This window comes from Diadema setosum, chromosome 9 (assembly GCF_964275005.1).
Source record: "Diadema setosum chromosome 9, eeDiaSeto1, whole genome shotgun sequence".
Lineage (NCBI taxonomy): Eukaryota > Metazoa > Echinodermata > Echinoidea > Diadematoida > Diadematidae > Diadema > Diadema setosum.
In genome coordinates this window covers 4,359,257-4,376,056 of record NC_092693.1, presented here as the reverse complement: position 1 = coordinate 4,376,056, position 16,800 = coordinate 4,359,257, and the positions used below count along the sequence as shown (strand labels likewise).

At 38.0% G+C, this 16,800-nt stretch overlaps 1 protein-coding gene across 1 annotated transcript; it reads right to left on the bottom strand.

The window, feature by feature from the left end:
- Positions 1-234: 234 nt before the first annotated feature.
- Positions 235-14,611, bottom strand: LOC140232759 (cathepsin Z-like). Its single transcript, XM_072312873.1, has 7 exons — positions 14,481-14,611; positions 13,596-13,753; positions 10,814-10,993; positions 9,467-9,617; positions 8,322-8,403; positions 3,135-3,224; positions 235-367 (listed from the first exon to the last, which is right to left on the bottom strand). Exons 1-7 carry the CDS (start codon positions 14,609-14,611, stop codon positions 254-256), a joined length of 906 nt encoding a protein of 301 aa, XP_072168974.1. The 3' UTR covers positions 235-253.
- Positions 14,612-16,800: the final 2,189 nt, after the last annotated feature.

Here is a 16,800-nt window from a genome sequence, read left to right as displayed (position 1 = left end):
CCTTTCCCAGCTAAACAAAACAATGAGAAGTTTTAACCATAATCACATCAACACAATTTACTTTTGTCTGTGAGTACTTTCTCGGAATGCTTGACAAAAATAAATAAAGAAAGAAAAGAAAATAACATAAAATGTGGTGAAACTGCAAGTTTTACAGATGATACTTTCTTGGAGGAGAAGTTATGTCAGGGGAATAGCTGCCTAATTTGCATGGGAAATCTTGTGATGATGGCTTGGTCAAAGGCTGAGGTCTTCAAGGTAAGATTGGATCGCCAAAGGCACAGCTGGACTCGATGCCCAGGTTATAGTGGTCACCCTGGCCTCCTTTGTAGCTGCTTGTCACGATGCGGAACCAGCCGTGTTCAGCCTGCGGAGTGATGGACACGGAAGAAGGAAGTTTGTGGTTGGAATCACTCAAAACAACCAGCATAACATCAACCGGAAAAAATAGGGCATCCTCTGCTTCTGTCATTGTAGGTGGAGCATACAAATGTAATTTGGAGGAAAGATGTCTCTATTCCATGCCTGCTATGTAGCCTTACAGTTGCTTAGCAAAATCATTGTCTACTTCCTGCTTACACTGGTCATGTTCAAGTGATTATACCAATTTAGTTTTGGTTGAGACCTAATTTCAGGTTTCTAACATTTTTTAGTGTGTGTGAGATAATGAGAAACCTCTTATGAAATATGAAAGAGCATGTAATTCGATGAGGAACTCAATGTATATTTGATGAAAATTGGTTTTGACATGGCTGAGATATAAAAAACAGAGCGATTCTAATAAAATGTGGGACCCACTTTTTATTACGTTTGCTTTGTTTTACTTTGTTTTTTTATGTTTCAGTCATTCCATACCCGATTTTCATTATATAAACTTTGTATTCCTCTTAAAATGGTATTCTCTGTACTATTTTGTAAGTGTTTTCTTGGCATCTCGCAAAAAATTAAAATCCCAATTCTCATCTCCACCAATACTGTACGATCGCTTTAAGTACTGTTCGGTTTCAAAAACTGGGCTTCATTCTAGAAAAAGAAGATGGGCAATCTACAGCCAGTTGTCGAACAAGTTTGAAGATGGCATTAAAAAGATATGATATATAGAAACAGGGATGGTATATACTGAATCCCAGTCTTGAGCTTTCTATCGATCACTGCCACTACTGAAAAGATGAATAATTTTGAGTCCAGAAGAAGGTGCTGACAACAGACAGCAAACCAAACTGGTTTGGAAGTGAAGATGGTGCACACTGTGATAATGGAGCTTAAATTGACTGTACAGTACTGGTTGAAGTGGGGATTCATGTTTTGCACATTCCCAAGTGAGATAATGAAAAACCTCTTATGAAATATGAAAGAGCATGTAATTTTAAGAAGGATTCAATGCTTATTTGATGAAAATTGGTTTTCAAATGGCTGAGATGTCCCAAAAAGTGATAATAATAAAAGGCGACAGGCCACAACTTTATTAGGATCTCTTTGTTTCACCTTGTTTTTGGATATCTCAGCCATTTCAAAACCGATTTTCATCAAATAAACTTTTGATACCCCATGGAATTGCATGCTCTTTGACATCTCATAGAGTGGTTTCTGAATATCTTGCAAAAAGCTAAATCCTCACCTCAACCAGAACTGTACACACCCTTTAAGATGACCCTCATTCTGGCTTGAAAATTGCGCCAAACTCTTGCCATGTATTGTTTGCCTCGAACAACCAAAATTTAGCACATGTACTGGTACTGCATAACAACAACGGTACATGATGCATTGCACACATCAATCATCATTACATCCTTTGATATACATGTATTGCATCCTTTGATACACATGTATTGCATTGTGCATTTTTGTGCAATACAAATTTATTCAGGCTTACATAAACACAGACACAAACACAGGCACACGCATGATTACATATCAGGCTTGACAGTAGCATTTTGGGGCACCAGAATCTTTGAATTTAAATTTTTGAAAAAAAAATGTAGTTTTATTCTGATTGACAAATTGCCCTATTTTGATGTAAATATGTATGCCCGTGATTTCCTTTGTCATGGCTACTACTAAAAACACTGATCTATTCAGTGCTTATCTATATCGATGTACAGCATTTTGTCAATCAGTTGCAACAAAAACCAACATGAAGGAAGAATTTCATCTATTTGAAGAAATATAGTGGTCCAAATTAAAGAAAACATGTAACATTATTTCGAATTTTAGCTGGATAATCTGGTCACTAAAATATAAGCTTTTTCAAAATTTGGTGGACCGTCATCAATATTTGAGTGGCCCTGAGCCTTCTGGCCACTACAAATTATGAGCCCTGATACACAGAGCCTAGAATGTCTTTCAAATCTTCTATAATTTTATCAAAAACCAGAGAATAGCTTCTCTGATAGTGGAAGTGTGCGTACAAGAAAGTTATGATCCACGGCATACCTACATTAGCATAGTCAATTAATCAACATCTACACTGGGGTAGATAAGGTTGACAATATCAAGATACCCTTCTGTTGTTGAGACAAGTCCATCTAAGCGCAAGGCTGGTTGTGACAGGGCTTCAACGTCTAAATGATAAATTATTTCAAACAGCCCAAGGTGTACAGTAGCCCATACTTAGGTGAGGATTCAGGTCTATAACTTTGTGTGTGTGTGTGTGTGTGTGAGAGAGATAATGAGCAACCTCTTATGAAATATGACAGAGCACGTAATTTCAAGAAGGATTCATTGTGTATTTGATGAAAATTGGACTTGAAATGGCTGACATACCAAAAAAAATTGATCCTAATGAAATTGATAGGCCACACCTTTTATTAGGATCTCTTTGTTTTACCTTGTTTTTAGATATCTCAGTCATTTCAAAAGCAATTTTCATCAAATAAACTTTTGATTCCCCTTAGTATGCTCTTAAACATTTCATAGAATGGTTTCTAAATATCTCGCAAAACATTACACACTGAATCCTCACCTCAACCAGTACTGTACAGTCCCTTTAAAGCGCACTAATGACCCAAACTTCTCAATCCAAAGATTGAGAAGTTTGGCTGCCAGTGTGATCGGATGACAAAAGATCGCAAAGACTTTGTGATCTTAAACTTCTTGATCTTTTGCCAGTCTGACCGTGCCTCAAGAGTACTTACCCAAGGTACACCCCAGGAGTTTCTCACCACCCAGAACTCTACATTATTCTCGTCCACACCCCAGCCTGCCACTGACACAATGTGATTGATCTGAAATACAAAAACAACAACACCAAAGATTTAATGCATGGGTCACAAAACCAAGGTGCTGAGGGTAGAGGGTAGCAACACTTCCCCTGCCCCCCCCCCCCCCACACACACAAGCACACACAAACAAACACAAACACACAAACATTTGCCAAAATCTCTCAAAATAAGAACAAGAAAGAAACACATAAAAAACATGATTTGTCTGTGCAGCTCCCAAACTGTGGAAATCCCCAACTGCAGCAGTCTTAAAATCACGACTCAAAACACATCTTTACATTTGACTGTCTATCATCATCAAGTACATCAGAAGCTTTTGCAGCGCAGAAGATTATATGTCCATAGGTTTTGCTCTTCATAAATTGATATAATTGTTACCATTAAAGCTAAAAATACCCAGAACTTTGCCACAAGCATAATGTGGGCTGATCAGTTTTTTGACTGTTGACATACTTCCCTGTCTTGTTTTCCTTTTAGTCAGTTTGAGATTTATAAGATCTGCTGAATTTCATGGCGATTTCACTCAGGCAGAAATCAATGACAGTGACAAAGTCAGCATCTTTTATTAACATTAAGCTCAAGTGTCTCTCCTTGATTTTCAAGCCCTGGTGATGTAAGACTAGATGTAGCTTATTTTACTTCCTGATACAGAGAAAAGAGAAAGTGGTACAGACTGTACTTTGATACCTAGTGATATTTGAGCTGTAATGAAAATATAAAAGAAAATGAAGATCGATCAATCTGTGTAGTTTGATAGAACACTGAATCACAGTCTTTTATTACAACCCACTGATATACCGATGTAAATTGAGGAAGCAAAAACATTTGTTACCTCCATCAGACAGTGGTAGCCTTTTTTGGAACCTCGTTCTTTACAGTTTCTTTGTGGTGAGACCCTGGGAAGTGCAGGAATTGTATTTATTTTTCTTTGTTTCCTGGTTTTGTTTTGCTTTTGTCTGCTTGATTCTTCTTCATTCAGAGTCTGCAGAACATGTTCCTTTGCTTTTTAATGTTGGGGGGGGGGGGGGCTGAAGGGTCAATGGTACCATTTGTAGAGGAACAGTCCACCCCTGTCTTTTTAATATGATTTTCATGATTCATTGCCAGCTTGTGTATTTCACAAGACAGATTAAAGCTTTTGACTATATTTGAGTCCTCATAAGGTAATGTGTCATTTTATCATTTTGGATGCAAAATATTTGAAAGTCTCTCCATTTCTGACTGATCATATAGGCAATATATACCAGTTAATATTACTGTCATATTATACTCCTAATAAATTCTGTACACCAGGGTTCTGTATGTTTTTGGAGGCAATCTTCCTAAGTACTGTTCGCTCAGTACTTATTGTTCATGAGGGAACCCCAGTACCCCCTCCCCCCCCCACCCCCATTCACAAACAGTCATAGAGGTTGCAGCGTAAAATTGCATTTCTGTTCACAGCCTTTTCCCCATACTGCAAATTATGTGGTATTGATTTTGTACAATCATGTATATACATGTTTTGCTGTAAATGTATTATTGTTGGAAATGAAAATAGATTAAATGAAATGGAATGAAACTGGCAAACATCTGATTTTTTTCTTGGTTTGTAAGGTGGGGTGAGTAAGGTTTAATCAATTAAACCAGTTCAATTTCATCTTTCTCTAGTGCTGGATATGCTGTGACAATCAGAGCTGCCAGTGTAATGGTGCAAAGATAATAATTTCTGCCAACCCCCCCCCCCCCAAAAAAAAAGAGAAAACAACAACAACAACGAACAAACAAACAAAAAACCCTTTGAGGTGTTAATGGGTTACCTGATTTCATTCTTTCATTTTTTCAATATATATCTTTAAGCTTGGGATACAATCCTTGTTATGGTATACCATAAAAATTGATATTTTTGTGTGGGTCATTTTTGGCGCTCTGGTGGGTAAGATGATTTGGTGTGTTTTCAATTCCGCGGCATCAGGTCATTATGTATTGGAAAGTGTAGCATGCAAAAATACTTGTGTGCTTTTATTTTCTTTCTAGCTTCTGGTTGTGCAAAATGCAGGAAAAAATAAATCCACGCCATGAAAATTGCCACTTTCACAGTATAGTATTCATAATTATATATTATGTTTCATAAGATGACAAGCTGCCATTTCATCTACCCGCTATCTAGGTCACTGTCATAATCCTACACTTATTCACACACATTGTCGTACAAATGCATTTGGCAGACACACCATTTACTCAAACAGAGTACTAGTTTACAGTAATGATCCAGGTTTTTACTTTGTTGATCTGAATGATGCAAGAAAGAGGCCACACATAATCCAGCAATTATTCAGTAGTGATACAAAACCAATTTTCAAAGCTGCCAAATGTAACCACATCCATGGAACTGTGAAATACTCTCTTCTTCATTTTGTTGTGCTAAAACTACAGCATATCAACTTTTACATGCACTTGACTAGGACACCTCTACCTTTGGACATGATTACTATATTTCATTACAAATGTGACCAATACTAACATGCAGACAAATGTCATTGATCATGACCTATGAACTCAAGGATAGATCTGCGCAATATATTTCTTTTTTATTATATTTCTAACTCTACTAGATGAAAGGGACAGTATAGTTTTGGTTGAGACCTAATTTCAGGTTTCTAACATTTTTTGGCAAGATAATGAGAAACCTCTTATGAAATATGAAAGAGCATGTAATTCCATGAGGAATTCAACGTTTATTTGATGAAAATTAGTTTGAGATGACTGAGATATCAAAAACAGAGCAATTGTAATAAAGTGTGGGACCCACATTTTACTACGATCACTCTGTTTTACTTTGTTTTTGGATGTTTCAGTCATTCCAAACCCGATTTTCAGCGAATAAATTTTGAATTCAGGTGTGAGTTTCTTCAGTTTGTTTCCCTCTACAAATTAGATTTGTTAAGATGGCAACTGCTGATCTGTAAATTAACAAACATGTCGGAAAAAAGGAACCAGTGGGACTCGAACCCGTCATCTACTGCTTTCAGGGAAGCGACACTACCACCAGGCTGTCCCTGGTTGCTGGCAGTGACATGATGCACCTGAATCTCACCCCTCTGAATAATATCTTTCTTTCATTTATCCTATGCCTTGTCCGCCTTGGACTACTTAACATAACAATGTTGGTATTTAGGAGCTTGGGTATTTGTTCCATGTTCATCGTGTCACTGCCGGCAACCAGGGACAGCCTGGTGGTAGTGTCGCTGCCCGGAAAGCAGTAGATGACAGGTTCGAGTCCCACTGCTTCCTGTTTTCCGACATGTTTGTTAATTTACAGATCAGCAGTTGCGATCTTAACAAATTTAATTTGTAGAGGGAGACAAACTGAGGAAACTCACACCTGAACCTTCACCCCTCTGAATAACATCTTTCTTTCATTTAAACTTTGAATTCCTCTTGATTCTCTGGCTTAATGATTTCCTCACCTGTAGAATTCAAAGAGTTAAAGTACAGAATGTGTTCTCTGATTATGTAACTACCCACATAGGGTCACCCCAGGGCAGTGTGTTGTCAGCTCCGTTGTTCATTATCTACACAAACGACTGTACTTCATCACATGACAACGTTACTATCGTTAAATATGCTGACGATACTGCTATAATAGGTTTGATTCGTGGTAATGATGAGCGCGAATATCGGGAAGAACTACTTGCCTTTGAGGAATGGTGTCATGATAATTTCCTGGTATTGAATGGATGTGTTTACTGTATTGTGAGTATAAATTATGCTTGTACGATTGTGGTTTGAAAATTGTGTTTATTTATATGTGTACATGTACATGAATGCACGTATGTATGTATGTATGTATGTATGTATGTATGTATGCAGATATTCCTATGTGTACACCCATATGCCAACAAGAAGAATTTCCTATATGGACAATAAATGAATCTGAATCTGAATCTGAATTAAAATGATATGTTATGTACTATTTCATAAGTGTTTTCTCGGTATCTCGCAAAAAGTTAAAAGCCCAATTCTCATCTCCACCAATACTGTACCATCCCTTGAAGTTGTGGCTGGGCAATGACATTTGAGTCAAAAATTAGATTTAATGTAAGCACTTAAAATTCCTACCTGAAGTTATGGCTAGTAAAAGTTATTTTCCCAAAAGTTTCAGGAACTTTGGCCAGGAAGGAGATTTTTCCCAAAGTCTATCTATGCATCTATTCTCCAGGAAGCATACTTGAGCCTAGTATCAGCAGAATCCAGCAAGGGGTTTTCCCTAAATTACCATAATGACATTGTGGCAGATGGCAGAATAGATAAACAATGCTAGACAAGTGTGCCTTTGACATCCATTTCGGAGCTTTTGGGAATCTAACTTTCTTTGAAAAGCAAACACTGCCATCTATTAACTAACTTGTCAGACCCCAACTTCCTACGTACTTCTTTTACCTACAGAAGGTAGCGTAGCCAGGTGGTAAACCGCTCGCCACAGAACTACAGTGCAACCACACTGAACAATGGCAGTCTCAATTCTGTCTACGCAAGACACACTTCCTTTTCCTCCAACTAGTCTCACTGACCAGTTTTTGGTATCTTTTTTTTTTTTTGTAGTCTAAATTGCCCTGTCTGTTTTTAAAACAACCCCCAGAGATTACCACTGTAAAAGTCCTAAATGATTTTTGCATTGTTGAAATTTTCATGCATTTTTCGAAACCAGAAACAAGCGTGAAAATAAAAGCACAGGAATATTTTCAGATTCAAGATTCTTCACTTTGTCTCCCTCTACAAATTAAATTTGTTAAGATCGCAACTGCTGATCTGCAATTTACAGATCAGTAGTTGTGATCTTAACACATTTAATTTGTAGAGGGAGACAAAGTGAAGAAACTCGAATCTGAACCTTCACCCCTCTGAATAATTATCTTTCTTTCACAGGAATATTTTGTTTGCCATAAAAGTTCCAATAGTTGATGTCTCGATTTTGCGGAATAAAAAAAATATAAAACTCTACTTCCTCCGCGGAGCGCAAAAAAAAAAAAAAAAAAACTAGTTGCGTGAAAATATCCACTTTTACGGTAATTCATAGGAAAGAACAACAGGCGATGTTTTGCGGAATGCAGAACTTACCATGGGCTGCTGTTCATAATACTCTGCATATACTTTGCCCCCTTGGAAGGTTTCCACCTTGTCAGTTACCATAATGCCACAGCTAGAGGGAGACAAACACAAATAGCGATCATGGCTTCAGACAAATTTGTTTCACATGTAGCAGGGTTCATGGGCAGTAGCCTTCATTAGCAATGTATGGCATTGGGATAGCGGTTCAATTCAATTCAATTCAAGTTTATATGGTATTAATTAAATCACCTGGTCTTAACTTTTATCCGTTCTCTATTTTTCTTCCACAAACACTGATTATCCAGGGGCTTACAGACAAACAAGCTCACTTTCATAAAGGTCCTGTCATACTTCTTGTCGTACAACCAGAATTGGGTTTTCGACCAGTAATCATTATAACTACTGTGTATGTTATGTATATATATTGTTTTTTATTGTTTTGTACATTATTGACAACGTACAAGAAATTGAGGTATCATCTTAATGTAGTATTGATATATATGGGAAGTAGGCCTATGAAATAAAAAAAAAAATTGAATTGAATTGAAATTGAAAAAAAAAATGTGATTCAAATGTTATCTGAAAACAAACAAAACTGTCATTATTCTCTTTTTTTTTAACGCAGCAAGACTTGGTGTATTTTTTAGATCATCATTTAGTTGATTCCAAAAGCATGGTCCTGAATAAACGAAATTATTCTCGGTAAGGATGGTGCACAGTAAAGATAAATGAAATTCATTTAAAGGCAAATAAAATTTGTTAACAAGGCATATGAAATTCATTTACAGGTGAATAAAATTTGTGGCAGCTTTCAAATGATAATAAGCTCACTGAAAGTTCATTTTGACCTACCAGGTTAGAAACATTCACATTTTACCTAGGGCAATTAATGGAATGTTTACAAGTCCACACAGCAAGAGGAAATAAGAGCAACAGTAAGAAGGAGCTCTGAATAATTGTTGTCCACAAACTGTTAGAGGGAACATTTTCTGAAACAAATGAATGGACTGTGCGAATGCACAACGATTTGTGAAAATTTGGTGAAAATTGGGACAATTAGTTCAGATATTGTCAGAAACTTTAAACTTAACTGCGCCTTACTCATGTGGCACGTTGCCAAGAAGTTTAAAAACTTGGCAACAAATCTCGCTCACCTTATGGGACCTCTGGCATAGATCTCCGCCATCATATTGTCCCTGCCTGTCACACTGCCATAATCTGCGACCTTGTAGAGGGTGTAATTCTGAAGAGCGCCACACTCACCGAAAGTTGTGCATGTTCCACATTGGTTGAACTTGTCACAATCTACAAAATCAATAATTTCATGTTGCCAACATATTATATATCATGATGAAATAATTGCAAGTAACAACGTGCTTGCAAGTGCAATTACACACTCACACCCAAACACACACACCCATATCAGACACACACAATAAGACAGTTAGCTGCCTTTAGTGGTCTACAGCTGGTTAGTGACAAGCCTCATTACACCTGTAGTTCACTTGCCACTACAAAACTAAAACCTTGCTGATTGTGAGCAATAAAATTGTCAACTAAAATCCAATTTCTACAATCAAACAAATATTTGAATGAACTGCATAGACTGACGTCGAGGCACTGCATCATAACTTTTCTTCCACCCAGAATTGCATTACCACTGTACTAGTCACTAGTGGAAGCGATGGCTGGAAATTATTCAACATCTTGACATGTGACTTTTGGTAGAAACATTCATTTGCATCCTTCCAAATGAATTACCTTAGCATTGAACATTCACAGGCAAAGTGACTGCTGGAAAATACTGCTTTTAGCCACGTTTTTTTTTACCTTTTGATAATTAACTACAAGGGATTTTCCTAATCTAACCAGTGTACATACACTTTATGTAGTATACACAGGGCAGGTTCGAAGAAAACCTACAAAACTTTTACTCATTTGTACTAAGGTGATAGTCAGTAAGTCAGATCTGGGATGGATTGATTGATACACAGTAAACATAATGCCTCTAGCCAACCCAGGGCAGAGATACAAATCTTTCAAGCAAGTGCAACACTACTATCAGTCTACCCACTTTTAGCGGGGTACAAGACCATGCTTTGATAAATACTGTATTACCATATTTTTCATTTTTTGTGAATTTCACACGTCAAGTGCAAATTCAAGGACATGCCAAATTATTAACTCTTTACCAGCATGAATGTGACTGAGCATGTACAGTATACATGTACTGGTACGCAACAGTCCATGAGCAAGGTGCATGATGATACTATACTAAATCATCGCAAATTTAACCACTTGCTACTGGACTTGTCAAGAAGTCTGATTTGTGAAAAAAAAAAAAATTAGACTTGCATAACTAATATTATGGCATGAGCAGTACTTCAGGAATCTGATGCAAAAATTTATGATGTTGTTGGTGATGATCTACACATTGTGTCAGATTCATCTGACGAACTTCATAGCTGCTTGTGCCAGGAGTGGGTGGTGGGTAGACTTACCTTGATCCTTGGCCTGGTAATTGTTGCACGTCTCATCCGGAATGCCTGCATCATGGGCGTACTGGTAGACTCCAAGCTGACCCCCTCCATGGCATGTACCAGCATTGCCACAGTCAAGGACATTCTGGACAGACAGGTAAGCCGAGGGCCAAGCGCTCCCTCGCTTGATGTTGATGCGATCTGCATGATGAAGAGAGCAATGGGATGAACTACAGCTGTAGTTTTCAATACTTCCACTGCAACAGGAGTAAGTCAACAAATCTTTCAGGATAGGAAAATGAACCATTAATTTGACATGGTATGACCTCTTTACATGCTGGTAATGAAAAAGGGTCCGTGCCTATTATGCACTCTACTGGTTGAGCGACATCAGTATGCAACATATGTGCCTGTGGGTATACCAATTCCATAACATTTGCTCCTGTGACAATTGCTCCCATGAGATATCTGCACGCTAAGCCAAACATAAATTTTACCCACCATCATAACCCTAACCCTAATCCTAATCCTCACATCAAATTAAACCTAAAACCCTACCACAACACTAACCCTAGCCCTAGGTCCTTGGAGAAAACAAGACTGGAGCAATTGTCACAGGAGCAACAAATGTCGTGTCACCTAGTGTATCATTCATTGGCTGCTAAGATGACTGGTCTGTCAACTGTTTTCAAAGGAAAAGCTTTGCCGTATTCATGAATCATTTGGCTCCATGCATGAAGAGGCATATTGAAGAGAAGAAATTTGGATGACCCACTCTAAAAACAAACAGAAAAACAAACAAACAAACAAACAAGTCATGTGCATGTCTGATTGCTGTGATCAAAGATGTTCAGGAGATTGGGGGTCACAACACAGTCTTATTCCTTTTGAACCCACTTTGATGCGGCCACTCAAAACATTTGAAGTATGGGCCAAATTGGCTCTGCTTCATGGATTCATGACTGACTGCACAATGACCAGCCACTCTCTGGTAAAGCTGATACATGTCTTTATGATGGAAATTATTTTTTTGCCATCCCTCCGTAAAAATGATGAGAGGTTAATAGCGGTAAAGACAAAGGGATGCAAGGATAGAAGTTGCAGAAAGATTGATGAAATGAAAATTAAAATTACTCAACTTCACATGTCCAGACACTAATGTAATCTGACATATATTAATGCATAACAAACTATACTCAAAGATTGTACAACATACAATTCATTCACAGAAATTCGTTGGAAAGTGATAAGATTGGGCTTCCAGGGGGAACAGTTTTAAACATTTTCACAACATACAGCTCTGATCCTGATTTTGTACATTACTGGATAGGATCAACTTTAATTTCATATATTAGGGGAAGTTTCACTTCATTTGATGAATAAACAAGCAGAATATTCCTAACATTATGTTACATTTCTAAATTAATGAGGAAGATGGTGGCATCAAACGTTGAGATCAAAGGTATTTGTATTTTTTTGGCATTTGGAATTCCTTCGGACATCCCCTGAAAACTGAAAGCACTTTGAATTAAATCATAGCTAAAAGTTAGAACTCCAGCTCTCAAACCTCCCTGTCATAACCAGCTCTTGACATCACCCTTTGATTAGTAATGACTTGCTTTAATAGGTCTCTCCACTCCACTTTAACCTTTGTACCTCCACACAATACATCTGTCATCCCTTTCACCTACATCATCCTATTCATTGTGTCTGCAATCTCTTTGTAACCCTCTTGCCACCCCCCCCCCCCCCCGCCTGCCTTTACTGGCTGAGCCCATACCCTGTCTTTTCTTCTTCTAACTGCACCAAAAGGCAAACTACTTTGCCATTACTGCCTTTTGTGTTATTCAACACAAACCACTCGAGTAGGCCTATGTGAAAAGGACCTCTCAAGCATGGAGAGAATGAAGTACCAGTCTTCCGACGAGGTGGGAGGCTGGATGATTTTAATTGTCCGCATTCCCCACACTAACACATGCACACATACATACATGCATGCACCTCATACAATGCGCCCAACCACTGACTGCGACACTCCACCGATTGGTACATGTACTCCCGAAGGAATGGTGATTTTGTGTAATTCAGACGCTATCAACGTCCGTGGTGGGCACAATGCATAAGTGTCAGTGTATATATACTGCTACGAGTAAAGTCCAGGAAGTGGACTATAAACCTACATACAGTTACCATCTTTCCTGAAGTATAAGTTTCCTAAACATTCATAACGACAAACTGCTTTGAAGAAATAAAATGCCATGCCATCAAATCCATATGCTCACTGCAAGTCTCCAGTATAACCTAGAGTACCAAGGTGATGATGTCTGTTTGAGCATGGTTACCTACCTACCATCATGTTAACAGATATTTGCACTATGTTAGATTAATCAGAACCAGTTTCCATATAGATGGCTATGACATCACACTTCAGTACTCTTCTCCACCAACACTAGTCAGCAAAAGATTTCATAAACCATCAATATATCATCCATGTGCTTTTTTGACATCAAGCTGAGAAGAGTAGGGAGCAATCGAGACCATTTTTAGACCTGAATTCTCAAAGACCTGTTACCATGGTTTACAATTATGGAATGTTTTTTGTAGGCTGATAATGGATTTAAAAGAAAAAAATACATGTATGTTACTATGTAGTGGAAGAACTAAAAGTGAGAATGACATTATGGAGTTTACAGAACTGCATACAATTACAAAGTTAGAACAAGTTATGAACCAAGTCAAGACTTTGTAAAGTTCAGTCCACAATAGCATTGGTACATTTGCGATTTGCATAATGAAATCTCACCTGCCAATGCACTGGTGGTGCCCATAGCCCAGCAAGAACCACAGTACTGAGGGATGTGCTGGTTCCGTGTAGTGCTCACAAAGTTGGTGTTGTTCACATTCCGCCAGTCGAAGGCAGACGGAAGACTGCGCACTTTCCAGTGGCTTCTCTCCTGGGTACTAGAAACGACAATTGAAAATGACATCTGTCACCAGGTCAATCAAAGATTTCTGGATTTCACCTTCCTGGACTAACACCAGTACATTATTTAGATGAAAGTTGAAATCATTTGGCTCATTTATTCTTCCTTTACAGCTGTGAATGGTGTATAAGTTTACCGACCGGGCGGTAGTCTAAACATTCACACAAAAGGGATAGAGTTGAGATTTTACAATGTCAATGACAATATTCTCAATGACAACGTATTTTCCTCATTTTTTCCTTCTCCTTCTCAGTCTTAAACTTATTCATCTCTTCCCATTTGCATTCTTAATCTTATAATCACTTCAGCAATAAATTTATAATAAATAACATTGACAGTTATCAATATAGAACTAGACCTTCTAGATGTTTAGTAGAGTATCTACTCTATCTTACTACAAGGGTAACTGCGACCAGCCCCAACACGCAGTGCTCCCACAGTGTGTAACTGTGCATACGGAGCGTCCCGGGGTTACTACAAGGGTAGAAACAAACTAGATCTAGTATTAGTAATTACCATTACCTTCAATATTTCACGACGGTGTATTACCACTTTGCACTACCACTCAAGTCCCAGTACTAAATTTAATTTACTACTAGCCAGGAGCCTTAAATATACGTAATATGTGTACAATTACTACAGTTGCAGTACAATACAAGTACATCTAAATTGTTAGTGAAGTACACGTCATGTGCATGTCTTACATGACTTCAGGTATCCCTTGATCCATCTTGGGTTGGTAACATGGTTCCCTAGTGCTCGGGAGACCCCTGGCTTGTCCATGTACGACAGAACAAACAGTCAGAAGAACGATGAAGACTCCGAATCCAGCCATGTTTTATCTGAATTGCCTAGAAGAATGAGCATGCAGCTACAGACAAGAGAGATGGTGAGTAGGGAGAGCTGATCCACAGACTTGTGTTGACGAAGCCGGCATGTTATGAAAACATCATGTGATAAGCTGTGAGTCACATGTCAGCTGACTGTACAATTTCTAGTCTTGAAAAACAAGCTTTTTCTTTCATTTTAATAATCAAGATCACTATCATCATTATCAACATTCATTAATAATAATCATTATAAAAGCTGACATAAATGAAGAGAAGAAAATAGAACAAACAGAATGGCGAATCTTTCAATAAAATCCAACCTTAAATAGAATGTAGAATTTTATAGTTTCAAATGTTTTCACAAAACAAGTTCTATTTGTAGAAACCAGAGGCCTACTGTGATATTGTGGTATTAGTAGTTTCTTAAATCATTATCGTTATGTTCACGGGCAGATCCAGGAATTCCGTAAAGAGGTCGGGGGGCGCCTTTACAAGATCAAAGGGCGGGGTGCGCACGCACCCCCTCCCCCATTTTTTCTTTTTATTTCTTTTGTTTTAACAGAAATAAAGGGGGGCATGCTAGTAGAGCAGATAAGCCGAAGAATTGTGCAAAATTTGACTAAAGCATGAAACTTTCACCATTGCTAGTACATGCTATAAGATTAATTTTAAGATCGGGAGGTAAGTCTGAATTGACCTCTGATGACCTCTAGAGGTCAATGACCTCAAAATCTAAGAAAATTGATATTTTGCGTCATTGGTTAATGATAAACACAGTAATGATGTACTAAAACTTACTATTTGTCACAGTGAAATTGTCTTTATGTTCCACAGAGCCCTGACAGGTTTCTACCTTTGACCTCTGATGACCTCCAGAGGTCAATGACCTCAAAATGTCAGAAAATTGATATTTTGCATCATTGGTTAATGATAAAACACAGTAATGATGTACTAAAACTTAATTTTTGTCACTGTGAAATTGTCTTTATATTCCACAGAGCCCTGTCAGGTTTCTATCTTTGACCTCTGATGACCTTCAGAGGTCAATGACCTCAAAATGTCAGAAAATTGATATTTTAATGCGTCACTCATAACTGAAACACGATAATTATGTACTAAAAACTAATTTTTGTAAGAGGAATTGCCTCAATGTTCCACTGAGCCTTTCGAGTCAGATTTCTACCTTTGACCTCTGATGACCTCAGATGACCTATGATGAGGCCAATGACCTCAAAATGTCAGAACATTGATATTTGGTGCAATTGGTTGATGACAAACATGATTTAGGTGTTATATTCATTTGTATTACAATTGAATTGTTTTCCTATTCCACAGAGCAAGAGAAATTACTCACGTGTCTCTACCTTTGACCTCTGAGGAAGGTGACAGGTCAATGACCTCAAAATATCAGAATATTGATATTCTATGTATAGTCAATGGTCAACTTTAATACCCGATGTACAATCATTTATGCTATAATAGAAGAATCTTGTCATTCCATGGAACATTGGTCATTAGCCTGTGCGTTATATCCAACTTTGACCTCTCAGGACAATGAGAGGTCACTGAGGTCACATGTGTAGGCTTACCTGTATTGATGTTTGGCTTCATTGGTGTAATCGTAAATACTTAATCATGTACAAATCACGCATTGATGTTTTGATCAAAGTATGTATGCATATTCCACAGAGCATTGGTTTATAGTAACAGGTCTCTGAAATGTGAGAGGTCAATTACTTCAGAAATAAAGCTTAAGTTTCTTGAGTGATGGCAGTGACCTCAAATGCAACTGTTATGTTTGGGTTAGTTATGTAGACTAGCAAATATGGCCATTATCTCGACACTCGAGGAAAACAAGGCCCACGAGACTGATCTACAGAATGTTTAATCTATTCAGTGTAAGTCTCATAGATCTTTTCCCCCATTTGTCGGACTCATTATAGGACTGGTTTGCCTAAGTGTCAAGCTCATGGGCAATATTTGCATAGTTTCCAGCTGGTGGGCCTGTATTGGCCAGTGTAAAGCTGGTGGGTTGTTACAGTATGACTGCGATGAATGACTCATGGTCCTGGAGTATACAGTCCACAGCTGCGACATCATGGACCATCTTGAACACTTCGACATACTGTGAGGCCCAACATGCATTCCACATGAAGCAATCCTGTGTATTGCAACTAGCTATTGCCATCCGAGA

Coding starts and splice junctions, on each gene's coding strand:
- LOC140232759 (XM_072312873.1), bottom strand. CDS start 14,611: ATGGCTGGATTCGGAGTCTTCATCGTTCTTCTGACTGTTTGTTCTGTC. Junction 13,754..14,480: donor CAAGGGATACCTGAAGTCAT/GTAAGACATGCA, acceptor TGTCGTTTCTAG/TACCCAGGAGAGAAGCCACT. Junction 368..3,134: donor ACTCCTGGGGTGTACCTTGG/GTAAGTACTCTT, acceptor ATCACTCCGCAG/GCTGAACACGGCTGGTTCCG.